This window comes from Mus caroli, unplaced genomic scaffold (assembly GCF_978045245.1).
Source record: "Mus caroli unplaced genomic scaffold, Mus_caroli_1 scaffold_8, whole genome shotgun sequence".
Classification (NCBI taxonomy): Eukaryota; Metazoa; Chordata; class Mammalia; order Rodentia; family Muridae; genus Mus; species Mus caroli.
Window position 1 is genome coordinate 126,744,252 of NW_028227263.1, and position 24,108 is coordinate 126,768,359.

Sequence of the window (24,108 nt, forward strand, 5' to 3'; positions counted from 1 at the left end):
TGTGTGTGTGTGTAGGAGTAGGGGGTGGCTGGCATGTGTGTGCTATACTGATCTGAAGGTCAGAGGACAACTTCCTGGAGTCTGTTCTCGCCCCCAAGGCATCTGGGTTGGGGCTTGAACTTGGCTCCGACTTCCTCTGCAAGCACAGAGCCGTCTCATCTGCCCGTGAATCTCAGTCTTCTAATCCTCCTGCTTCTACAACTGCAGTGTTCTATGACTGCAGGTGTGCGACACACCCAACTTGCTCTTCTTTTCATAGTATGAGATGTTGGGTCAGTGACCCTGGCATACTAGACAAATATCCAGTAGCCACCCCCAGCCCCTCACTGGTGGGTTGTAGGTAAGGGCTATCCACTGCCCCTTAAATGCATTTAGGACTTAAGATTCTCCATCTTGAGAACTGTACCCGCTCATCTGTCATGGTGCTTCTTCAGCCCTCCTCCCTCCTCCCTTTCTCTTCTCCCTCCCCTCCCCTTTCCTTCCTTTCCCCTTCTCCCCCTCCCTCTCATCCTCCAGCACTCGAAGTGATCAGGGTTGGGATTAAAGCTGTGCACTCTAGGCTACAGGCACTTTATCCCTTCCTTATATTCTTCTCCATGAAATCCTCCATAAACTCTTCCCCTTCCACCCTCGCCCATCTTCCCTGCCTTCTGCAGCCCCTACTTTGTTTTTGCGACAGGGTCTTAACAGCCCAGACTGGCCTGGAACTCACCGCGTACCTAAGTACCTTGAACACCTGGCTCTTCTGATTCCACCTCCCAAGCGCTGGAATTTCCCAGCTCAGAAAAAGTCTTGTCTTTTTTTTTTTTTTTTTTGGTAGATTCAGCAGCCTTGGCTGACCTTGAACTTAAATCGACCCTCCTTCCTCAGCCTCTCCAAGTGCTGGGATTATATTATCACCATGGCCAGTGGGTGCTTCATTTGTTATAAAAAGAAAAAATACATTTTATTGCCTGTGTTTGTGTGGGCACTTATGGTGGTCAGGAGACAAACGGAAGGAGTCAATTCTCCAAACCGGTTCATCCCAGGAATCAAACTCAAGCTGTTAGGCTTGGTTGCAAGCGCCTTTACCCCCAGAGTCAACTCTCCTGCCTTATCGCTCCAAGGTTGGGGCATCAGGGACTAAGATCATGGCCCTGGGAAGAGTCTATTTCCCTTGGCCCCTCCAGTCTGCGCAGGAAGCTGCTTCCTCTACAAGAGTTCATTTTGGGGATGATGTGCAGGACTCCAAAGAAAGCAAGCTGCCCAGGGGGAACACTGGCCTCAGAGGATGCTGATGCGCTCAGCCAGCCCCTGCATCTCGTGGTCCTGCGGCAGACAGGCGCCACCCAGGTCCCCTTCTGCAGGCGTCCCATGGCGCTCTGCCACAAACTGCTCCCAGCGTGCGTCGTCGCTCTCGTGGGTGATATATCGCTCGCCCATCTTTCTCTCTAGCTCTCGGAGGTCAAGCCACGTCTGGTACTCCTGAGCCGGGAAAAACTGGGTTAGCTTTGGGACCACAAGCTGGGCAGAATACAGCAATCTCAGCAACAGCCTGGATTCTGCTAGGACCAATGATGGCAAAGCACCACACCCCACAACCTGCTCAGCCAATAGCGGTGTAGCCCCATCCCCAACCACAGCACAGCAACAGGCGAGTCAATAACGTTCCCACTCACCCAGCCAATTAGAGACCTAGCTCTGCCGCCTCCTCTAGGCCCCCTCCCTACGTCACCTGTAACCATGGGTGGCTGAGAGACTTGTCCACGCTGTAGCGCTTGCGCATCTTCACCTGCAACAGGTTGTTGATGAGGTCGATGGCTGTGGGGGAAGGAGACAGATGAAGCTCTGATGGATAGGCGGTCTCTTCCAGAAGGTCACCCCATCCTGACTGCCACAAAGGCAAACCTCTAGCACTGGCCCAGGGTACCAAACTCTATGCTTGCTTTTCTCATTAAATTGCAAATCTTGCTACTCATGGTGGCAGCACTGGTAATTCCAGTACCTGGGAGGCGGAAGCTGGAAGATCAGGAGTTCAAAGCCAGCCTAGACTACGCCTGGCAATTACTGGGGTTTTTAAGTATGTGGTGGTATGATCAGCTCTAATTTTAAAAAATATATTATTTAATTTTGGATTGACTGTGGTAGAAAAAGCCTATATTTAATCCCAGCACTCAAGAAGCATATGGGTTTCTGAGAGTTCAAGGACAGTCAAGGTTACATAATAAGACACTGTATGAAAACAAACAAAATATTTTTATTTGTGTGCGTGCATGTGAATGGAGGTATCCTCTTAGGCTAGAAGCAAGTATTGGAATCCCTGGTGCTAAAGTTACAGATGCTTATGAGCTCCCAGACACAGATGCTGGGAACCTATCCCTTATCCTCTGAAAGAGCTGCAAGCTGTCATAGCACCTGAGACATCTGTCCAGCCCTTCTACCTCCAGCTTTGAACAGTATACCTTTTTGGGTGAAAACACATTTATTTCAAATGGAATATGACATTACTCTGATCAGGAGGGAGCTAACAGTGATGTGCCATGTTGACAAAAAGGCCACACTCTGAAGCCACTGCTGCCTGCAGGAGACCCAGAGAAGGAAGCCGGGACGGTTACTTAGCACCAGGCGTTCAAGCCAAAGCCCCGCTGAGGCTTTGTCAATGGCAGCACATGTTGAGGGACAGAGCGTCACTATGTGGGCCTGTGCTAGCCTAGGGGCAAGGTCTGCAGGGATTCCATGGATACCAAACTCCATAGATGCAAGTCCTGTATAGAAGACAGCAGAGTGCATATGGCCACACATAGTCCCCCCGCTTGTTCTGAACCATTTCTAGATAGTTTATTTATTTATTTATTTAGTTAGTTCTTTAGTTAGTTTTTCCTGATAGGGTTTCTCTGTATAGCCCTGGCTGTCCTGGAACTCACTCTGTAGACCAGGCTGGCCTCAAACTCAGAAATCCCACCGGCCTTTGCCTCTCAAGATCTTGGGATCAAAGGTTTGCGCCACCACTGTCTGGCTTTAGATAATTTATAATGGTGTTCTTGTTACATGGCTATAGAGGGAACCTAGTACCCTGGTTCTGTACTTCTCCTAGAGTCTCAAGCCACCATGACACCAAGACTACTACCATTGACCAGGCCTCAGCTTCTCAGGATAGTTTTCTAGACATGTGTTCCAACACTGAGCCACCTTCCCCAACCCCTCACTGGAAGATCCTAAGACAAGAAGCTCTACCACTGAGCTACACCCCCAGCCCCTCACTGTGGGGTTCTAGACAGGGGCTCTTGTACTGAGCCATGCCTGCAGCCCCTTCTTGGAAACTCAGGACAGAGGCTCTACCACTGCCCTATACTCCCACAATAGACTTCCTATGTTAACACAGTGGAAATGTTAGTGAAAAGCTGTTACATTGTATTCAGGAAACAATACCAGGCTTGCTCGTATCAGCCTGTAACCCCAGCATTTGGGAAGTGAAGGCAGAGATCAGAAGTACAAGCGCATCCTCAGCTACAGCATCCAAAGCCAGGCAAACAAAACAAATCAAACAAGACCGCCCCAACTCAGCCTCTCACAGGACCACCCCACACCTGACCCCAATCTCCCAGGACAAGTCACCAGGTGACATCCTTGTCTTAAGACCCAGGGCCACTGTTGAGCCTCTGATGAAAATATCAAACTGTCCGCCCAGCCCTGACTCTGTTTTCCTCCCATCTCCATCAGGTCCTGGATCCCCAGAAAGCACCTCTCTTCTGGACCACCCCATAGCTACACCCTAGACTGAACTGCCTTCTCTCTGGACATATTTCTAAAGCTGCAGGCTCACCTCTGCTCCGTTCACAGAGTTAGGCTCCAGCCCCTTCTAGAGAGGCTCTACCCCCATGCAGGCCGCTCTGGCTTCCTCTGGACCCATTCCTCTCAGGTCCTACACAGACATGTCGCATCCTATCTCCAAGGCCCCATGTGCCTGTCTCAGGAATTCCAAACTACACACCGTGGTTAAAACTTGAGTCTCAGCTAGGCCTGCCATCCCAGCTACTGTCCAGTGCCTAACTGAACAACAAGATGAGTTCAAAGCCAGCCTGGGCAATCTAGTGAGACCCTGCCTCAAACTACAACACAACAAAGGGGCTGGGGATACAGCTTAGTCAAAGAGAACTTATCTATCATGCATCAGACCCTAAGCTCAAGTCTTACTGTTGCAAAAGAAAAACAATACCAAGGACCAGACTTGGGGCTGGAGAGATGGCTCAGCAGGTTAAGAGCACTGACTGCTCTTCCAGAGGTCCTGAGTTCAAATCCCAGCAACCACATGGTGGCTCACAACCATCTGTAGTGGGATCTGTCATGCTCTTCTGGTGTGTCTGAAGACAGCTACAGTGTACTTATATAAATAAATAAATAAATAAATAAATAAATAAATAAACAATCAAATAAATAAATACCATTTTCTTTTTTTTTTTTAAAGATTTATTTATTTATTATATGTAAGTACACTGTAGCTGTCTTCAGACACTCCAGAAGAGGGGGCCAGATCTCGTTATGGATGGTTGTGAGCCACCATGTGGTTGCTGGGATTTGAACTCTGGACCTTCAGGAGAGCAGTCGGGTGCTCTTACCCACTGAGCCATCTCACCAGCCCCCTAAATACCATTTTCTGCTCTTGCTGAGGATATGGGTTCAAGTCCCAGCACACACATGGTGGCTCACAACCATAACTAGTAAAAACCAGTTGTAAGGGATCTAATGCCCTTTTCTGACCTCCTCTGTCACCAGGCACACATGTATACATGCAGGGCAGGCAAAACACTGACACACATAAAATAAAATAAAGGAAGGAAGGAAGACAGATGGAACAGCTGACCTGGAACTGGAGAGATGGCCAGTGGTTAAGAGCACTGGCTGCTCTTCCAAAGGATTTGGGTTAAGTTCCCAGCACCTACACGGAGGCTCACAACTGCCTGTAATTTTAGTTCCAGGAGATCGGATACTTTTCTGGCCTTCAGGAGCACATGGTGCACATACATACATGCAGACAAAATACCCATACACACGAAATAAAATAAGCACAAAACAAAATTAAAAAGAAAAAGAAAAAGAAAGAGTCTACCCTGGTTCTGACGTGTCCTAGAGTGTTAAGCCACCATGACACCCCTGGGTACCAGGGTCTACCTACCAGACCCTGTAGGGTTAACCTTCGGTCTACCCACTCCCACAGCCCAGCCTCTTTGACTCCCCTTCTCTTTCAGCCCCACCCACTTTGACCCGGGTCCACACCCACCCTTCATAGTCCCGCCCACCCAGGCCCAGCTTTGCCCAATCCCTTACAGCCTCACCTACCAGGTGTGGCCTTGCCATGCTCTACTCTCCTGCCCACTGTTCTGTCCCCACACTTATTAATCCATGAATCTGCGGCCTGGCTTCTTCCCCACCCTCTTGCCTCCTGGTCTGTCCACAGTGGCTCACCTCCAGATGAGATGTGGCTCCAGGGGCTGGCCGGGTACATAAAGGCCGCGTTCTGTATCTGGTCATTGATGTCCTCGTCCTCATTGAAGGGGAACGTGCCACTAAGGCTCACGTACATGATCACACCCACGGACCACATGTCCAGCGAGCGGTTGTAACCCTGGTTGAGCAGCACCTCGGGTGCCAGGTAGGCAGGCGTGCCCACCACTGAGCGCCGGAAGGACTTCTCGCCGATGATGCGAGCGAAGCCAAAGTCACATAGCTTCACCTGCAATGGTGACACGGGAAGGTTGTGCGGGATGATGACGCCACCTTCCCCTGCTTGCCACTGTGCGTCCACACCAACACCACCTCAGTATTCCAAACAATACTTGAATGATGGTTCAAATCGAGGATTTGCCACTCCCTAGCGGTGTAGTCTTGGGTGAGTGGCTTCCCCTCTCTGTACCTCAGTTTCCCCATCTCTAACACCTGTCTCAAAGGGCTGTTATAAGGATGATGTGAGTTAATCCGCATGCAGTTCCTGGACTGGGTCCAGTATGAAGACTATTAAATGCTCTCTATAGCCAACTGTCTGCCTCCTAAGATGGGTTACAGTCTGCACCTCGCCCTTTGTTAATGGTCCCTACAGGACAGGAGGATTATGGACTGGAAGGGGGGGACAGAGTCAACATTCTAGAAGTCTGCCCAGTCAGAATGGGCCCAAGATTTCCAACAAGGACTTTGATTCCACCACACAGGGGATGGGTTAACGTCTAAGACTTTCTGGGGATTAAAGAGGACCAGGTATGCAGGGCCTGCTGGTGCAGGTATTTGATCTCAGCTACTGGGGAGGCTGAGCTAGGATCACAAATACAAGGCTAGCCCAGACAATAGACAGTTCAAGGTTAGCCAGAGTGATTCTATCTATCTATCTATCTATCTATCTATCTATCTATCTATCTATCTATCTGTTAGCTTTGTTTTCTTTTGCTTTTGATACAGGGTTTCTCTGTGTAGCCCTGGTTGTCCTAGAACTCTCTCTGTAGACTGGGCTGGCCTCAAACTCACAGAGATCCGCCTGCCTCTGCCTCCCGGGTACTGGGATTAAATGCATGTGCTTGGCAGATTTATTTAGTTTTTAATGCAGAACAAATACAGATTAAGAAAAGTAAAGAAAACCTGAGCACGAGATAGGTTCCAACAAAGAACCATTGCGACTTTGCCACCAATAAGAATTAAAAGCTTAGGAGCTGGGCGTGGTGGCGCACGCCTTTAATCCCAGCACTCGGGAGGCAGAGGCAGGCGGATTTCTGAGTTCGAGGCCAGCCTGGTCTACAAAGTGAGTTCCAGGACAGCCAGGGCTATACAGAGAAACCCTGTCTCGAAAAACCAAAAAAAAAAAAAAAAAGAATTAAAAGCTTAATGGTAGAGTACGTGTGTAGAATCCCCCAGTGAGGGGCTGGGGGCGTGGCTCAGTGGTGGAGCCCCTGCCTAGAATCCCCAGTGAGGGGCTGGGGGCGTGGCCCAGTGGTAGAGCCCCTGCCTAGAATCCCCCAGTGAGGGGCTGGGGGCGTGGCTCAGTGGTAGAGCCCCTGCCTAGAATCCCCCAGTGAGGGGCTGGGGGCGTGGCTCAGTGGTAGAGCCCCTGCCTAGAATCCCCCAGTGAGGGGCTGGGGGCGTGGCTCAGTGGTAGAGCCCCTGCCTAGAATCCCCCAGTGAGGGGCTGGGGGGTGGCTCAGTGGTGGAGCCCCTGCCTAGAATCCCCCAGTGAGAGGCTGGGGGCATGGCTCAGTGGTAAAGTACATAAGCAAGGCCCTAGGTTCCATCCCTAGAAGGTGAGACAAACCAATGAGATGTGAGAGAAGTGATGTGGACCACTATCCCTACTACTTCAGTGAAGGAAAGGGATGCATGTATTTCTTGTACCTCTTGTCTTTTTTCCTTTGTTTAGCTAGACTATGGGCCACTAAAGCCAGTGACACAACAAAACTATCTTAAATGTAACAGCAGGAAGAGGGTGCCCAGTATGTAGTAACTTTGTAGCCCCAGAATGTGTCTGGGTGAGAGATCAAGCCCTTGTCTTATGAAGCTGGGTCACCGAGGGTGGGAAGCTCACCTGCATCGAGACCATTAGTCACTCTCCACCCCCCTTCTGTTGGGACTTGTCCTTGTCTAGGAGGGGACATAACGAACCTGAGGAAACGGATCGGCTGATGCCAGTAATACATTCTCTGGTTTCAAGTCACAGTGGACGATGTTCTTGAAGTGCAGGTGTCTCAGCGCCACCAGGATCTGAGCAGAGGAGGCAGGGCCAAGTGAGAAAGGAAGGGGAGGATCAAGCTGATGTCCACACCTCCAAGGCCCACCCAGGCCTTTCTCTGCATCCCTAAGGATGTTACCTAGGTGAGGCAGTCGTTAAGGAAGGGATCCCAAAACAGCAGAGCCACTTACTCTCAAGAGCTCGATATAGAACTCTAGAAAGACTGGGCTACAGTGGGGAGGGTGGGAAGACAGAGCTTGGAACCCTAATGAGCTATTAAAACAGCAGGGACTCCCAAGACACTTCCTTCATGTGGTATAATTAAAAACCATTTTTAGGTCTGATGTGATAGCACACGCCTTTAATCCCAGCACTTGAAAGGCAGAGGCAGGGGGACCTCGGTGGGTTTTTGTTTTCTGTTTTGTTTAGTTTTGTTTGAGACAGGGTTTCTCTGTGTAGCCCTGGCTGTCCTGGAACTCACTCTGTAGACCAGGCTGGCCTCGAACTCAGAGATCTGCCTGCCTCTGCTCCCTGGGTGCTGGGATTAAAGGTGTGCACCTGTGGCCTCCCTTCCCCCAGCCTGGAACCTGCTTGCTCAAGGGTGGAGCTACCTGCTCATTCGTCCTGCCACGCCTACTGCTGGACCCTGCCTTTGCTGCCTGGAGGCACACACGTGTTCGTCCTGCTACTGGACCCTGAGTTACTTGGCGGGAAATTGGGTTCCCTCCCCCTTCCTTTATAACTGAGTGTCTGAAAATAGTAAAATTGAGCTTTGATCAGGATCTTGTCTTAGCTCCATTCATTCTTCCGCCCCGTCTAGATTCCTCTCTTTTCAGCTCGAACTGCCATTCTCAGTTGAACCGTTTGTGTTGTGGACTGCGGGCAGGCCGCAACATGCACCAATCACCATTTCATTGATTCTGAGGCTAGTCTGTTCTACAGAGGAGTTCCATGATTTCAGTGAATCTGAGGTTAGTCTGGTCTACAACGCGAGTTCCATGACAGGCAGAGCTACAGTTTAAGACCCCCATCTCAAAATCAAAATAAAGCAATAACCAATGACAGCAAAATTTGTTTTGTTAGCAAGATGGCGGAACAGGTGGAGGAGTTGGCTGTCCGGGGACTTGCTCTATCATCTAGGCTGGCCTCAAACTCAAAGATCTGTCTGCCATTACCTCCCAAGTGCTGGGATCAAAGACATGTAGCACCAGCACCCAGGAGAGACAGTGTGCACTGTCTTAGAAAACCAAAGAAATAAATCTTAAAATAGAAGACGATACCATCAATAAACAATGTAAGCAAGTCATGGGTAATGCATCAAATGTATCCAGCTCTGTCTGCAGCAGCTGTGACCCTTTAATACAGTTCCTCGTGTTGTGGTGACACTCCCCTCCCCCCCAACCATAATATTATTTTTGTTCCTACTTCACAACTGTACTTATGCTACTGTATATCTGATATGCAGGATATCTGTTATGTGACCCCTGGGAAAGGGTTGTTGGACCCTGGAAGGGGTTGCAACGCACAGTTTAAGAACCGCTGGTGGAGCTGGAGAGATGGCTCAGTGGTTAAGAGCACTGACTGCTCTTCCAAAGGAAGAGTTCAAATCCCAGCAACCACATGGTGGCTCACAACCATCCGTAACAAGATCTGATGCCCTTGTGGAGTGTCTGAAGATAGCTACAGTGCACTTACGTATAATAAATAAATCTTTAAAAAAAGAACCACTGGTCGAGAGGTCACAAAGCAGCTACTTGCTCAAGCAGAAAACCTGAATCCATATTTACTAAAGTGGATTTAGGCAAATTGTTGCATCTTTAAGTCTCAGTTTGTTATTCTGTAAAATGGGAGCGATAATGGTTCTATGATATTTATTTAGCTACCTATTTACATAAGGTTTCAAATTCAAAGACTGGGCTGACTTTGTGGTGCTCAAAATGACCTTGAACTCCTGATTCCCTTGCCTCCACTTCCCCAGTGCTGGCAGGCATGTGCCATGATTCCTAGTTTTTGTTGTGCCAGGGACTGAACCCAGGGCTTCGTGCATGTTAGGCAACCAACTGAGCTATATCCCAAGACCCTCCCTTGGTTTTATGAGACAGGGTTTTACCCTAGCTCATGCTATCTAGAAACTTTGTTTTAATTTTATACATTTTTATTTCATTTTGTTTTTTTGAGACACTGTCTCTCTATGTATTCCTGGTTGACCAGGAACTCACTATGTAGACCAGACTGGCCTCAAATTCACTGGGACCCATCTGCCTTTCTCCTGAGTGCTGGGGTCAAAAGCATATAATATAGCGCCATGCCTGCTTTCTGTTGTTTAATTTTTAAGATAGGGTCTTATGTATCCCAGGCTAGACCTAAAGTCATTATGAAGCTGAACTAGCCTTGAACTGACCCCGGTACATCTTCCTCCTGGGTGCTAGGGTTACACGCCTGTGTTACCATGGCCTTTTGAGCACAGGACTTAATGGTACCTACCTGGAAGGGTAGTTGGTGAGGACTAAAGTTCCTGAGGCAAAGAACTGGGTCCAGTACTTAGAGGTGGAGCAGGCAAGAGCCCAGAGGACAGAAAAAATCTGCAGAGAGAGAGAAAAGAGAGGAAGGAGAGAGAGAGAGAGAGAGAGAGAGAGAGAGAGAGGGAGAGAGGGAGGAGCAGGATGAAATGGAAGACCAGAGAAAGAAACTGCTTTGGTTGCTAAAAGTACTCAGCTTTCCCTCTTCCATGCAGTCAGGATGTAGCTACCTCAGGGGACCCCTGTCCCATCTCCCAGCATGCCCGGCAAATCCAGGCATATTGCTGGGGGTTGGAAGGGGTCAGAGCAGCGGCAGCAAAGTACAGCAGGCATGCCTTGCAGCCAACAGAAACACCCCAGAGTGAGCAGAGTCCCGGCTGTGTGTGGGGGGGGGGGGTGGGGGGGGCGGGGGGGAGGGGCAGGGACGGGAAGCCTCTCCAGGGAGGACTGAAACTCAGACCACACCAGGGAATGTCCAACACCGCAGAGGTTAAAATTCTACGGAGAATGAAAGCCAGGGTGGAGCGATGGCCTAGCTAGCATGCACAGAAATGTTCCATCTTAACACTGGGGAAGTAGTGGTAGGCAGATTAGGGCATTCATGGTCCTCTTGACTAGATGGCAAGGTCAAGGCCAGCCTAGGCTATAGAAGACCAGGTCTCAAACAACAACAACAACAAAGATAAGAAGAACAAAAGAAAGCAAGGAAGGCAAGCTGAAAACAAATATTGGAATAAAAAAGGATGGAAGAAGCCTGCAGAGATGGCTCAGTGGGTAAAGACTCTGGCCAGCAAAAATAAATAAATAAATTAATTAAAAAAAAAAAAAGGGACTCTGGCCAGCAAGCCTGACTTCAATTCCTGGGACCTACACAGTGGGAAGGAAGAATCAACTCCCACAAGTTGTCCTACGAGCTCCATACATGGGCTGTGGCACTCAGCATACACTTACATACAGAAATTCACACAGTAAATATAATATAATACTAACTAGCATAAAGGACAGGTGACCTCACATCTGTGATATATAAAGAGCACTTGCAATGCAATAAGCATGCTTGGTGACCCAGGTCTGCAAGCCCAGTTGTTTGAAGGTGTAGACTGAGGCATTGCTGTGTGAGGCCAGCTTTGTCTAAGTAGAGAATTACAGGCCAGCCAGGGATACATATTAAGACCTTGTGTCCAAAACCAAACCAAACCAAACCAAACCAAACCAAACCAAACCAAACCAAACTAACAAACACCAACCCCAAAACAAGGGCTGGAGAGACAGTTCAATAGTTAAGACTACTATCTGCTCTTCCGAAGATCCAGGGTGAAATTCCCAATACAATTACAATACAATACAAGGTGCTTCACAACTCCAGTTCCGAGGGAAAACTGATGCCCTCTTCTGGCGTCCACTGGTATTGCATATACCACACGCAGTTCATCTTCATGCATTAAGGTAAATACTCATACACATAGAAAATAATAAATCTCACATGTCTTTAATCCCAAAACTTGGGAGGCTGAGGCAAACGGATCTCCATGAGTTCCAGGGAAGCCTGGTCTACATAGTGAGAACCAGTCTCAACATTAGTTTTTTTTAAAAGTACAAAATTTAACATAAAATATAGACCAAATAACTTGAGTGTGTGGCACTTGTGACCCCAGCATCGGAAAGGATAATGCAGGACACATGAGGCCAGCATTGAGTGCATTAGATCCTGTGTCTCAAAAAGACAAAAGGCCATAAGTACAAAAGTTCATGGGGCTGGAGAGATGGCTCAGGGGTTAAGAGCACTGCCTGCTCTTCAGGAGGTCCTGAGTTCAATTCCCAGCAACCACAGGGTGGCTCACAACCATCTGTAATAGGATCTGATGCCCTCTTTTGGCCTGCAGGCATACATGTAGGCAGAAAGCTGTATATTTAATAAATCTTGTAAAAATTTTTTTTTTCTGAGCTGGTAATTATTTTTATCCAGCATTAGTAAGAAGTGTGAAAACACGCATCTTCCCACTCAGTTGGTGGAAAAAGACAGAAAAGGTTTTAGACAATAAAAGTTGTTTTTTAGTTTTTGAGACAGGGTCTCTCGTAGCCCAGGCTGCCCTTACATTCACTACATAGGCAAGGACAGCCTTGAAGTCCTGATCTTCCAGCCTCCCATAACAGGCTGTTCCACCATGCCCAGTTTATTCAGTGCTGAAGCGCCTACCCAAGGCTAGATGCACCCTAGGCAGGCAAGGATTCTACCAATGGAGTCAAAGAGTCAGCTGCCTAAAGGTGTATGCAAACTGTCCCGCATCTCACAGCCAGTAAGAAGCTGGGCTTGGTGGAGGACACCACACACCAGGGGATTCGGCTCTGTTCTCTCTGTGGAAGCCCTGGGTTTGAATCCCAGCACTGCTTTAACTGGGCATGGTGGTACAAGTCCATAATCCTGGCACTCAGGAAATACAGTCATGAGAATCCCAAGTTTAAGGGCATATTCGTCTACATAGTGAGTTGTTCCGGACCAGCCTGAGCTCCACAAGATCCTTTCTCAAAAAAGGCAAGGAAACCAGGAGTAGTGGTAGACACCTCTAATCCCAGCACTCGGGAAGATTATTAAACCAGGGCCAATACTAGGCATTACCATGAAAGGGGAAGTAGTCTCTCAGTCCTTCACTAGGTTATTTGATCAAGGCTCCCCCACATCGGCTCCAGGCTTTTCCCAGGCTGGGAAGTACTGGAGACAGGAGACACGGTGGTGACAAAGATAGCCATCCGCCTTGGATGGTGAGCAGGGCTAACACACAGAGACTGTGATAATAATGTCACAGTATTTACTAAGCCCCAGTTATCCTTTTCTTTTCTTTTTTTTTTTTTTTTTTTTTTTTGGTTTTTTCGAGACAGGGTTTCTCTGTATAGCCCTGGCTGTCCTGGAACTCACTTTGTAGACCAGGCTGGCCTCGAACTCAGAAATCCACCTGCCTCTGCCTCCCAAGTGCTGGGATTAAAGGCGTGCGCCACCACGCCCGGCTATCCTTTTCTTTTCTTTTGCCTTTTCTTTTCTTTTTCCTCCTTCTTCTTTGAAATGGGCCTCATAATGTAGCCCTGTCTCTCCTGAAACTCACTACATACACCAGGCTGGCCTTGAACTCACAGAGATCCACTGCCTTTGCCTCCCAAAAGCTAGGCATGCACCACCACACCCGGTTCTTGTCCCGCTATTGTTTATTTATTTATTTATTTATTTATTTTTTTTTTTGGTTTTTCGAGACAGGGTTTCTCTGTGTAGCCCTGGCTGTCCTGGCACTCACTTTGTAGACCAGGCTGGCCTCGAACTCAGAAATCCGCCTGCCTCTGCCTCCCGAGTGCTGGGATTAAAGGCGTGCGCCACCACGCCCCGCAATTGTTTATTTCTTTTTTTTTCTTTTCTTTTCGATTTTTTGAGATAGGGTTTCTCTGTGTAGCCCTGGCTGTCCTGGAACTCACTTTGTACACCAGGCTGGCCTCGAACTCAGAAATCTGCCTGCCTCTGCCTCCCAAGTGCTGGGATTAAAGGCGGGCGCCTCCCCGCCCGGCCTATTGTTTATTTTTTAATGTTATTAATGAGATTTCCATCTATTTCTCTAATTTGCCCTCTTGAGTGCCTAGGGCACCAGCCTTTTCTCCACGCCTCCGCCAGGGGGAGCCAGAAGTCACGGCGCGCAGCGCACCTGCGTGATAAGGAACTTGGTGAGGCGCTCAGGAAGCCGGCCCTTCTCGCTGGAGAGGATCATCTCCAACATGTCCCCGTGCAGTTTCTCCATCACCACGAATACCTTCTCAGGGGTCTCAAACATGCATTCGAGGTTCACAATCCCGGGGTGCCGCAGACTCTGTCCGGGAATGGGGGAAGAGGGATCAGGACTGAGGATCAGTATGGCGAGAGGCGGCAAGCGCCTGGAGAAGTCTTGTGAACTAATGGAGTTGTGAACTAATGGAGAAGGCTGGGGTGGCAGAAAGGGATAGCAGGAAGCGTGGGATAACAGCAAGCTTGCACTGTATGTGTGTAGCTTTGGTTTCTATTTGATTGCTTTTCTTCTGGTGCTTGCTCATGGTAGGCAAGCTGATGACCTAGTCCACAAGATCTTCCTCTGGCACTCTAGATACCTTTAGGAGAAAGCCCACTGAGTGTCTTGCCACCCTCCTCCCTGGCCTCGTTTCTTCCATGGCTCTGGGGTTCCCTGTCACCTGCACAGACTGGTCCTTGTTCCTCTCTGCTCAGAATACCCCTCAGTTCCAGCATGTGTAACTTCTCTTCCAGAAAGACTAACTTGATCACCCCTAGACTGTACCCCAGGTTGTACTTAAAAGGAGTAAGCAGGGGTACGGCTGAGTCACTGTCCCTTCGGGTCACCTGGAGAATGGCCACTTCATTCCTGAGCTGGCTCTCCTGCTTGGTGGGGAAGCGCAGTTTGTCAATGACCTTGACTGCAACGTCTCTGCCAGTTTTCCTGTGTTTTCCTGAGGGCGGGCACAGGAAGGATAAAGGATCAGAGATCTAGAAGACCTACTTCCTTCTCCTCTACGGAGACCCACATGGAATTGAGAAAAAATATTGTAGGCCTTCAGGTTTCTCTGAAGAGCTCTCAACATGAGGGGTGGAATAGCAGGGCTAAGGAATAAAAGTGGGAGAAGAGAAGCCAGAGGTGTGGCTCAGTGGTAGAGCCCCTGCCTAGAATCCCCCAGTGAGGGGCTGGGGGTGTGGCTCAGTGGTGGAGCCCCTGCCTAGAATCCCCCAGTGAGGGACTGGGGGCGTGGCTCAGTGGTAGAGCCCCTGCCTAGAATCCCCCAGTGAGGGGCTGGGGGCGTGTCTCAGTGGTAGAGCCCCTGCCTAGAATCCCCCAGTGAGGGGCTGGGGGTGTGGCTCAGTGGTGGAGCCCCTGCCTAGAATCCCCCAGTGAGGGGCTGGGGGCGTGGCTCAGTGGTAGAGCCCCTGCCTAGAATCCCCCAGTGAGGGGCTGGGGGCGTGGCTCAGTGGTAGAGCCCCTGCCTAGAATCCCCCAGTGAGGGGCTGGGGGCGTGGCTCAGTGGCAGAGCACCTGCCTAGAATCCCCCAGTGAGGGGCTGGGGGTGTGGCTCAGTGGTAGAGCTCCTGCCTAGCATGCAGACTGCCATTGCTTTCACCCCTAGAAAAAGAAAGAAGAGAACTAAACAAGCCTGGCATAGTGATGCAATCCCATTATCCCAGCATTCGGAAGGCCAGGGCATGAGGATCACAAGCTTGAGGGCACCTTGTGCCGCAAATTAAAGCTATAGAGAGAGCTTCAAGAAGGGCAATGGATAACATGGACAACTATACTCCTAACCAATCGGAAGCCAGAATGTACATCTCCTATTGATAATAGTCAAGAAGCCCACTGATTTTCCTGATGGGCAAAGGAGCCTGCAAGTCACTGCATCAAACAACCCAGGAGACGGGTAGCAAGGAGGGGATGATATCCCCTGACCCCGGGCAGCCTCTGAGTCAGGCCTGCGGCACCCTTACCTCCATAAACCACTCCAAACTGCCCGGAGCCCAGCACCTCATCCGGGAAGATCTGGTAGACAGTAGCGATATCCTGTGAGGCGGAGACAGCAAGGTTATGGTGCAAATTGGAAAAAAAAGAGGGTCAAGGAGACTGGAGACTGGGAGGCAGGTGAGATAGTTTTGTTGGTTGAGGGATGGTCCGGGTCAGGCTGGCCTGGGAGAGGTTGTCTTGTAATGGATGTGGACAGACCCAGGCTGCCAGTAAGTGGCACCATTCCCTGGCTCTGGGTCCTGGACTGTACAGAAGAGGAGCAAGTGAGCTGAACAGATGACACACAAGCTTTCCTCTCTGCTATCGACTGCAGATGTGGCCAGCTGCTTCCCGCCACAAGAGCCATCTGCAGTGATTCACTGCAACCTGGGTGGATTCCTCAGTCTGGAGTTACAGGGGGTTGAGAGCCACCTAATATGAGTGCTAGGAACTCAACTCAGATCTCCTTCAAGGCAAGTGCTCTTAACTGCCGAGCCATCTGTGCAGCCCGCCAAGTCAGGAGGAAGGGGTCCTGCACCGGCTGACTTACCACATTCTCTTGGATCTGACTATTGGACACGGAGATACTCAGAGATGCTTGTCCTAGGAAGAGGGGAAGAGAGAAGTGAGCGAGCTCTGGGCTCAGCACAGGTGTCACCTGTGCCTCCAAAGGCTACACTTGGAACCTTAGTTTCATTGTCTGGGAAATGGAATACAAGAACCACTACGGAGTTGACCAGATGTACCCAGAGGCTCCATATGGGACCTCACAATTCTATGCCTGGCATTATACCCGCTATCCTCAGTGCCGTAGAAAGAAGGCAGCCTGCCTTCCTCCAGGCTTGTTCCTTATCCAGGATGCCTTTCAGCCTCTTTAGTACCACCTCTAGCAACCCAGGTAGGGACTTACTGTGTGGTGTGTGCCCGGGGGCACTGGGCGCATCTTGGAGGATAACGGGCATCAGTGCCTGGCGGATGGCTGTCTCCCAACCCCGAACGGCCTCTGTTCCCTGCCCACTCGGCCCTCCCGGGGCCCCGCCAGGGGTTTCGCCCACAAAGTAGGTGACATTGGCCGTGATGATCTCGAAGCAGTGTGGGTTGGTGCCCGGAGGTACGAGGCTGAAGTTCTGAGCCGGTTCCACCGCGAGGATTTCAGACAGCGGGATTTCCTGGCAAGGGATGGAATTGTCAGTGTAGGCAAATCTATTGGGCCATCCCTGCAGCTCCCCTGTTCTCAGAGTCAATAAGGACAGACCTGGTCTACATGGACAGGTGGGGAAAGGCCTCCCAGCCGTACCCATGCTAACCATGAGAGCAGTTAGCTAGCAAGGAGAATATGGAACAGCACGGAAGGCTGCTGTGCCCATCACATGGGACAGCGCCTGGCACACTGAAGGCACTTGATAAATGAAGGACATGAGTCTACCCAAGGACATCAGGGGCCACACAGAGAAGGCTGGATTTTGCGTGCAGGCCCTAGGGAGCCACGAAAAGGCTTAGAACAAGGAGGTGCAAGTTCATGGCACTGTGTGGAAAGTCCATGAGACAGAATTAGATCAAAGCAGTAGACACAAAGGAGGCTGTGGAAGAGGAAGTTTGGGACTATGGGGCAGGCAAAGTACACAGGGAAAGCTGCAGCAGAAGGATCATAAGTTCAAGGCTGGCCTAAGCAACTTGGTGAGACTCTCCTTCAAAAAAAAAAAAAAAAAAAAGTAGAAAGAGGGGTGGGATGGCTTTATAGCCTAGAATCCCCAGTGAGGGGCTGGGGGCGTGGCTCAGTGGTAGAGCCCCTTACCTAGAATCCCCCAGTGAGGGGCTGGGGGCGTGGCTCAGTGGTAGTGTACTTTCCAGGCCTAAGTTGGCCCCGGGGTTTGAAAAAGTGACTTATGCAACAAGCTCTGTGGTGAGACAGAGATATGGAAAGGTAAGAAAGAAGCAGGCCTGGGCACGTCAAGGAAGACATGGTGGTGGCTGGGGAACCTGATCCCTATTTCCCAGATTAATGGAGTCACTGGAGCTCTGATGACTTTATGTATGTGTGTATTTTACTCTGGAGACAGGGCTCACGTAGCCCAGGCTGGCCTTGAACTATACCTCGCGGAGTGCCATGACAACAGATGCATGAAATCATGTCTGGCCGACTTAGAGTTTTACGTAAGGTCTTCCGGGCTCCAGAGAGGTGCAAAGTCACACTACATAGACTTCCGTAGAGAACCAGAAACAGTGAGGGTAAGACATTACCCCACGGGGAAGTCGCAGAAAAGACTAGCTATAGGCCACCTATTAATTTGAAAGTAATAACAGGCTTGCTGGGCATGGCACGTGCCTTTAATCCCAGCACTCAAGAGTCAGAGGTCGGCAGATCTATGAGCTCTAGGCCAGTGCAGCTACATCATTGGGAGCCTTGTACATATCAGGCCTTGAGCTCTTTGCTTTCTACGGATGATTTCTGAGCTCTCACACCGGCCTTAGGGCAGAGCTAGTATTTGAGGCCTTTTTTACAAGTGAGATAAAGGGGCACGGAGAGGCTACGGCACCTGCCAGCTCCCCTGACTGGAAAGCACGGAGGTGGACCAGTGGGCGGTACTGGCCTCATGGCTAGCAGCAGGGAGTCAGCAGGGTGGGAGATTGAGGGAGTTGTAAGGATTTGGGGTGGCATTCAGAGAAGAGGGAGGAGGAGGAGGGAGGGAGGCCCACCTTGTAGTATCTGTTGGTCGTGTTATTCTGGAAGAGGGTAATGCATTTACAGTCTAGACGCCAGTAGTGCCGTTTCCTCTGTTAGAAAGACAGGGACAGGGTGAGGCTGACAGCCAGGTGGTTTGCAAGAGCAAAACCCAGCCTAGCTCCTTCCCTAGCTGGCTGTGGCTCTTCTTGGCCTCACCCGGCAGCAGCCCCACCCTCAACCCGCCGGGCTGTACATCCTGCCCAGTCCCCTTCCACTTAACACACCCTCTATTCTATCACTGCCTACAGAACCCCAGCTCCTTAGACCTAAGATACCTGGACTTTCCCGGCCCTCCCCTCTCTATCCCCGCCTACCTAGACCTCGCCCATCTGGCCTCTGAGGACTCCGTCTGCTCAAGTTTTTTCAGCAGACCTTTAAATCTAGTCACACCCAACTGGCCTCAGCTGCCCACTTTCCCGGGCCACCCATAACTCTGGCCCCGCCCACCCAGACTTATGAGTCCATGCCAACTCAAGTTCTTCCAGCCCACCCAGAGGTCTAACCCCGCCCACTTGTCACCACCCACCCGGAACTAGCCCTGTCCATCCACACAGGCATCCCTCAGACTCACCAGTGTGTCCTTGTTGCTGTAATGGACCACCCAGCCCTCCCGCAGGGTGGTGCTGGATTTCCGGGTCGTGTGTCGCACAGACTGTACCACGCGCATCAGGGGGATGTATCCCAGCGAGCTGCAGGGAATGGGTGAGATGTTACAAGTCACATGCAAAACTGATATCCTGCCTGGGGCCACAGGGACGGCTTTGAGCAGTCACGTGAGAATGCTGCTTCTTTTCCCACTGGGTTTACAGACTTTCATAGCAAGGAAGATATTTTTTTCAGTGTTTGTGTGAATATGGAGCACACGCGCGTGCGTGTGCGTGTGTGTAGGGGGTGGTGGGTTCTGTAGGCTCTGTTCCACCTCTGGAATGTGGCGGAGGAGGGCAACTGCGAGTCAGTCCTCTCCATCCACCTTAACGTGGCTATAGGGATCAGACTCGGGTCAGCTTTCTCGGAAACACCTTTACCTTTGGAGCCATCTTGATAACCTGGCTACACTTTTTTTTTTTTTTTTTTTTTAAGATTTGTTTATGAGCTGGAGAGATGGCTCAATGGTTAAGAGCACTGACTTCTCTTCAGAGGTCCTGAGTTCAATTCCCAGCAACAACATGGTGGCTCACAACCATCTGTAATAATGAGATCTGATGCCCTCTTCTGGTGTGTCTGAAGACAGGGACGGTGTACATACATACATTAAATAAATACATCTTTAAAAAATTATTTATTTTAGTTGGGCATAGGAGTTCATGGTTTTAGTCCCAATACTCAGAAGGTGAATCTCTGAGTTCGAGGCCAGCCTGGACTACAGAGCAAGTTCCAGGATATGTATAGAAAAAGACTGTCTTAAAAACAAACAAAAAACAAAACAAAACAAAAAAAGACCTATTTACTTATACTACGTGTCTGAGTGTTTTGCTTGTATAGCATGGTACCTAAAAGAGTCAGAAGAGGGTGTCAGATCCCTTGAAGTGGATGGTTGGGCCACGTGGGTGCTGGGAACTGACCCATGTTCTCTGCAAAAGCAGCCATCTCTCTAGCCCCTGGCTCTGCTTTCTGAGATAGTCTCATGTGTCCTAGGCTAGTACTGATTTCCCGGCCCAGCCTTCTGAGTACTTGACTTCAGGTGGGCTCTGCACCACTCAGTTTATATAGTGCTAGAGGTTGCCCAGGACTTTCTGCCGGCCAGACAAACACTGTACCAACTGAGCCACATCCCCAGCAGGAAGATGACTCTGGAAAGGGCCAGGGTGTGAAGCTACCTATAGGCTTAGACTTAGCTCTGGCCTGGAGGCAGAGCACATGCCTACCATACAAAAGGCCCTGGGTTCCAACCCCAATACTATATGATTAAGTCAGGCTGCCTAGCAAGTACCTAACCTCTTTGTGCCTCAGTCTCTAGCTCTCCAAGGACCGAGGCACAGAGCCTGGCTTACGGAGGACCTGTGGTCAGTGCTAAACAGCAGCTAATCTAGCAACTGTGGGACACAGTGACTTAACAGCTCTGAAGGCCAAGCTCCCATCTGGCCACACAGTTGCACTTTCACATCTGTTGCAGAACCGGCCACCTTTCTGGGAGCCTAGCTCAAATTGGCATGGCACTATATCTTCTCTACCCAATGGATCTATCTATCTATACCTCACAGCAGCGGCTGAGATTCGCAGTTTGTGTTGTTTTTCTTTCAAACACCAGTAAATTGCCCTTGAACTTTGAGAAGAAAGGAAACAAAACAAGACCTTTTCAATGACTGAGGAAGAATTCAATTTTAAGTTGGCAATTTACGAGCTATGGTGGCACACCAGTAATCAAAGCACTTGAGAGATAGAGGCAGAAGCATGAGTTCAAGGACAGCCCAGACGACTTGAAATATGGTCTTGAAAAAGTGGTGGCACACGCCTTTAATCCCAGCACTTGGGAGGCAGAGGCGGACGGATTTCTGAGTTCGAGAACAGCCTGGGCTACACAGAGAAACCCTGCCTCAAAACAAACAAACAAACAAACAAACAAACAAAAGAAGGGGAGGGGAGGAGAGGGGAGGGGAGGGGAGAGAAGAGAGAGAAGAGAGGAGAGGGAGAGGGAGGGGGAGGGGGAGTGGAGGGAGAGGGAGAGAAGAGAAGAGAAGAAAGAAGAGAGAAGAAAGAAGAGAGGAGAAGAAAGAAGAGAGGAGAGGGAAGAGGAGGGGAGAGGAGGGAAGGGGAAAGGAGGGGGAGAGGGAGAGGAAAAGGAGAGGAGAGGAAGAGGAGAGGGAGAGGACATGCAGTACACAGCTGAATACACACACAAAAACATCCATACATCACCCCTGCCTCCCAAAGCCCATGGTTTTTCTGTGTAGCCCTGGATGTCCTGGAACTCACTCTAAGACCAGGCTGGCTTTGAACTCAGAAACCTGCCTGCTTCTGCCTCCCAAGTGCTGGGACTAAAGGCCTGCTCAGCTCACATACACTTTTTTTTTTTTAAAAAACAGAAGAGAAGCAAGAGAGAGAGGACCCAAAGATAAAAAAAGTTGGGGCTCAGGAATCTAGAACATTTACAATCATACACTGATATTAGCCCATCTTAAAGACAGGGAAGCCCAGGCTTGCAGCCTTCTGAAGGGCCCCTGGGTACCTCTGGGCCTTGTGTCCCTCGCCTTCCTCTTCCTCACTGGCATGGAGAGCATTCTCTGAGTGGGAGCCAGGGATGACACCAGAATCCTCCAACTCATCTGAGATCGAGCTCTTATCAGCCTCACTGTAATCAGCGGCTTCCTCCATCGGCACGTCTGTGGGAACAGGGCGTCAGAAGGGCCTCCATCCGTCCCTCCCTGGTCCCACCCTGTCCCCTCATCCCTCTTAGATGCTAATTACCTCACCTCCATTGATGAGCGCCTCCCCCAGGCAGTCGTTAGGGACGCGGGTAGCACAGCGTTTGTGACAGTTAAACTTGCAGTCTGAAGGGACAGGGGACAGAGGGATGGGCAGGACAGGAGAGTTAATATGTGCATGGATATGTGCCTCTAGGACTTGGCCTCACTATGGAGCCTAGATTGGCCAGCATCTAACTCCTGGCAATCCTCCTGCCTCAGCCTCAACAGTGCTAGCATTAAATGTGCACTCTAAAGGTTGAGGAGATGGCCCCGTGGGTAACACAATAAAGGATGGCTTGTTCACTTGATTTCTTTGTTGCTTCAGACAGGGTCTCAGGTAGTTCAGCCTGGCCCAGAACCTACGTAGCCAAGGATGATCCCTCCCTCTCCAGCTCCCAGTGCCAGTTTTACAGGCATGGTCCACCAGGTCAAACTTCTTTTTTTTGTTTTTTTTTTTTGTTTGTTTTTTTTGAGACAAGGTTTCTCTGTGTAGCCCTGGCTGTCCTGGAACTCACTTTGTAGACCAGGCTGGCCGCAAACTCAGAAATCCTCCTGCCTCTGCCTCCCAAGTGCTGGGATTGAAGGTGTGCGCCACCACTGCCCAGCAGAGGCTAGTCTTAAATTCCTGACCCCCTGCCTTAGTATCTCAAGTGAAGGCTGGGATTATCTGTGTGTAGCTTCAGACAATTCCAGAAGTCTTGGCACTCACACTCCTAAGTCGGAGTCTTGGCCTTTATAGTGGGAGTTATATTGTGTTCTACAGATCTAGATTTCCAAGGGTCTAGGGTTCCAGAACTCCAGAAACTTCCATAATGGCTGGGATTCAGGCCATGGATCGGAGATCCTGTGTTTCTCTGGGGGGAGTTTTAGACCCACAGTCTTCCCAGTGTGTCCCACTAACCTTTGCACTGCAGGCCCTGGCGGAATAGACCCTTGAGCAGTTTCTTGCAAGCCTGGCAAACGGTGGGCCGTGTGTAGCTATGTATAAGGAAGGTGTGTGGCACCTTGACCTTGGACATCAGCATCTTGTCCAACTCAATGGGTCTGCCTGTGTAGAAGGAAGAGGAAGAGGAGGAGGAGGACGACGAGGGTGGTCGGCGAGGAAGGAGGTCGGTGGTGCTACGGCTCTACCCAGCAGGGAAGGCAGAAGGAACAGATCAGCGAATTAGCACCTGCCTGGCGCCATTAGCCCTCAGCCTCCACCCCTTCCCACTCTCCAGCCCCTCACCAGCTCTTCGGCAGTGCAGGGTAAAGACTCGGAGCTGCCAAGGCGCACTGAATGGCCACTGGCCAGAGATGTGGATGACAGGCGGCGCTTGCGAGCACCACTGCAGTTGTTCGGGATGCTGAAGGCACAGCGTTTGTGGTAATTCAGCCCGCAGCCTATAGGGGGCGCAAGACCATCAGTGCCAAAGCCTGCAGCCCCTATTAGGTGTTCCCCCCACGCCCCCACTCCCGTCTTAAGAACACCCCCACCCCCCGCTTCAAGCATCCACATCAGCAAAAGTGGATGTAGCACCCCAAGATTCGGTGCTGCTGCTGATGGAAATTTGTGCCACTGGATTTGAGTCTGTATCTTATGTTTCTATCTTGGTTGATAATGGGCCTGAGTTTTCACGAAACCGGAAGCTTTAAAGCACCAACCAAGATTCCCAGGTGATTCCCAGACGGTGGAATTCTGCCTGTGGCCAGGCAGCTTGCACCTGAGATCCCCAACAGGCTGCCTGCCCTGAGGATTCTGCAGCTGCCTGGCCAGCTCCTCCAGATAAACTGTTGCTATTTTTCTCCTTCTGTTCTGTTTCTTTGCTTCATCTCTGACACGGAGCTCATTTCCATCACCACACCTCAAGATCTCCCTAGAGATGGCTCAGCAGTTAAAGCACTTGTCTTTTGTACAGGACAGGAGTTCGGTTCCTAACCCCCATGCAACATTTGTGGTCCAACAGACACATATTCAGGCAAAACACCAATGCGCAAAGCGTAAAAATAAACAAAACTAAATAAATCTCCTTCATAAGAGCCCTATCTTCCTATGCTCTATGTCCCATACCTGAACTCTGAAAAGGGCTCTGCTCCTCTGTCCAGGAACCCTGAACCTCACTTATACCAAGGATCACCTCCTAGGCTCTGTACCCATTCCAGGGCCCCTCAAACTTTGCCTGGAGTCCTAACTTAGCCCACCAGCTCCATGCCTCGGGGGGCTCTGCCCACAGACCTGAACCCCAACCCCCTCCCAAGTTCTCTCAGAGCTTCAGTCACTTACTTC

General features: G+C 50.2%; 1 protein-coding gene across 1 annotated transcript in view; it reads right to left on the reverse strand.

Moving 5' to 3' along the window:
- Positions 1-920: 920 nt before the first annotated feature.
- Positions 921-24,108, reverse strand: part of Prkd2 (protein kinase D2) — a 28,212-nt gene continuing 5,024 nt past the window's right edge. Inside the window, exons 5-19 of the mRNA XM_021166159.2 lie at positions 23,071-23,225; positions 22,744-22,969; positions 21,849-21,926; positions 21,605-21,758; positions 19,010-19,127; positions 18,411-18,488; positions 16,624-16,882; positions 16,264-16,316; positions 15,701-15,773; positions 14,570-14,676; positions 13,887-14,048; positions 7,618-7,716; positions 5,443-5,710; positions 1,715-1,800; positions 921-1,464 (exon numbers count right to left, since the gene is read on the reverse strand). Of these exons, the coding sequence (XP_021021818.1) occupies positions 1,264-1,464; positions 1,715-1,800; positions 5,443-5,710; positions 7,618-7,716; positions 13,887-14,048; positions 14,570-14,676; positions 15,701-15,773; positions 16,264-16,316; positions 16,624-16,882; positions 18,411-18,488; positions 19,010-19,127; positions 21,605-21,758; positions 21,849-21,926; positions 22,744-22,969; positions 23,071-23,225 (2,117 nt within the window). The 3' untranslated portion in view covers positions 921-1,263. The remainder of the gene's footprint in view (positions 1,465-1,714; positions 1,801-5,442; positions 5,711-7,617; positions 7,717-13,886; positions 14,049-14,569; positions 14,677-15,700; positions 15,774-16,263; positions 16,317-16,623; positions 16,883-18,410; positions 18,489-19,009; positions 19,128-21,604; positions 21,759-21,848; positions 21,927-22,743; positions 22,970-23,070; positions 23,226-24,108) is intronic.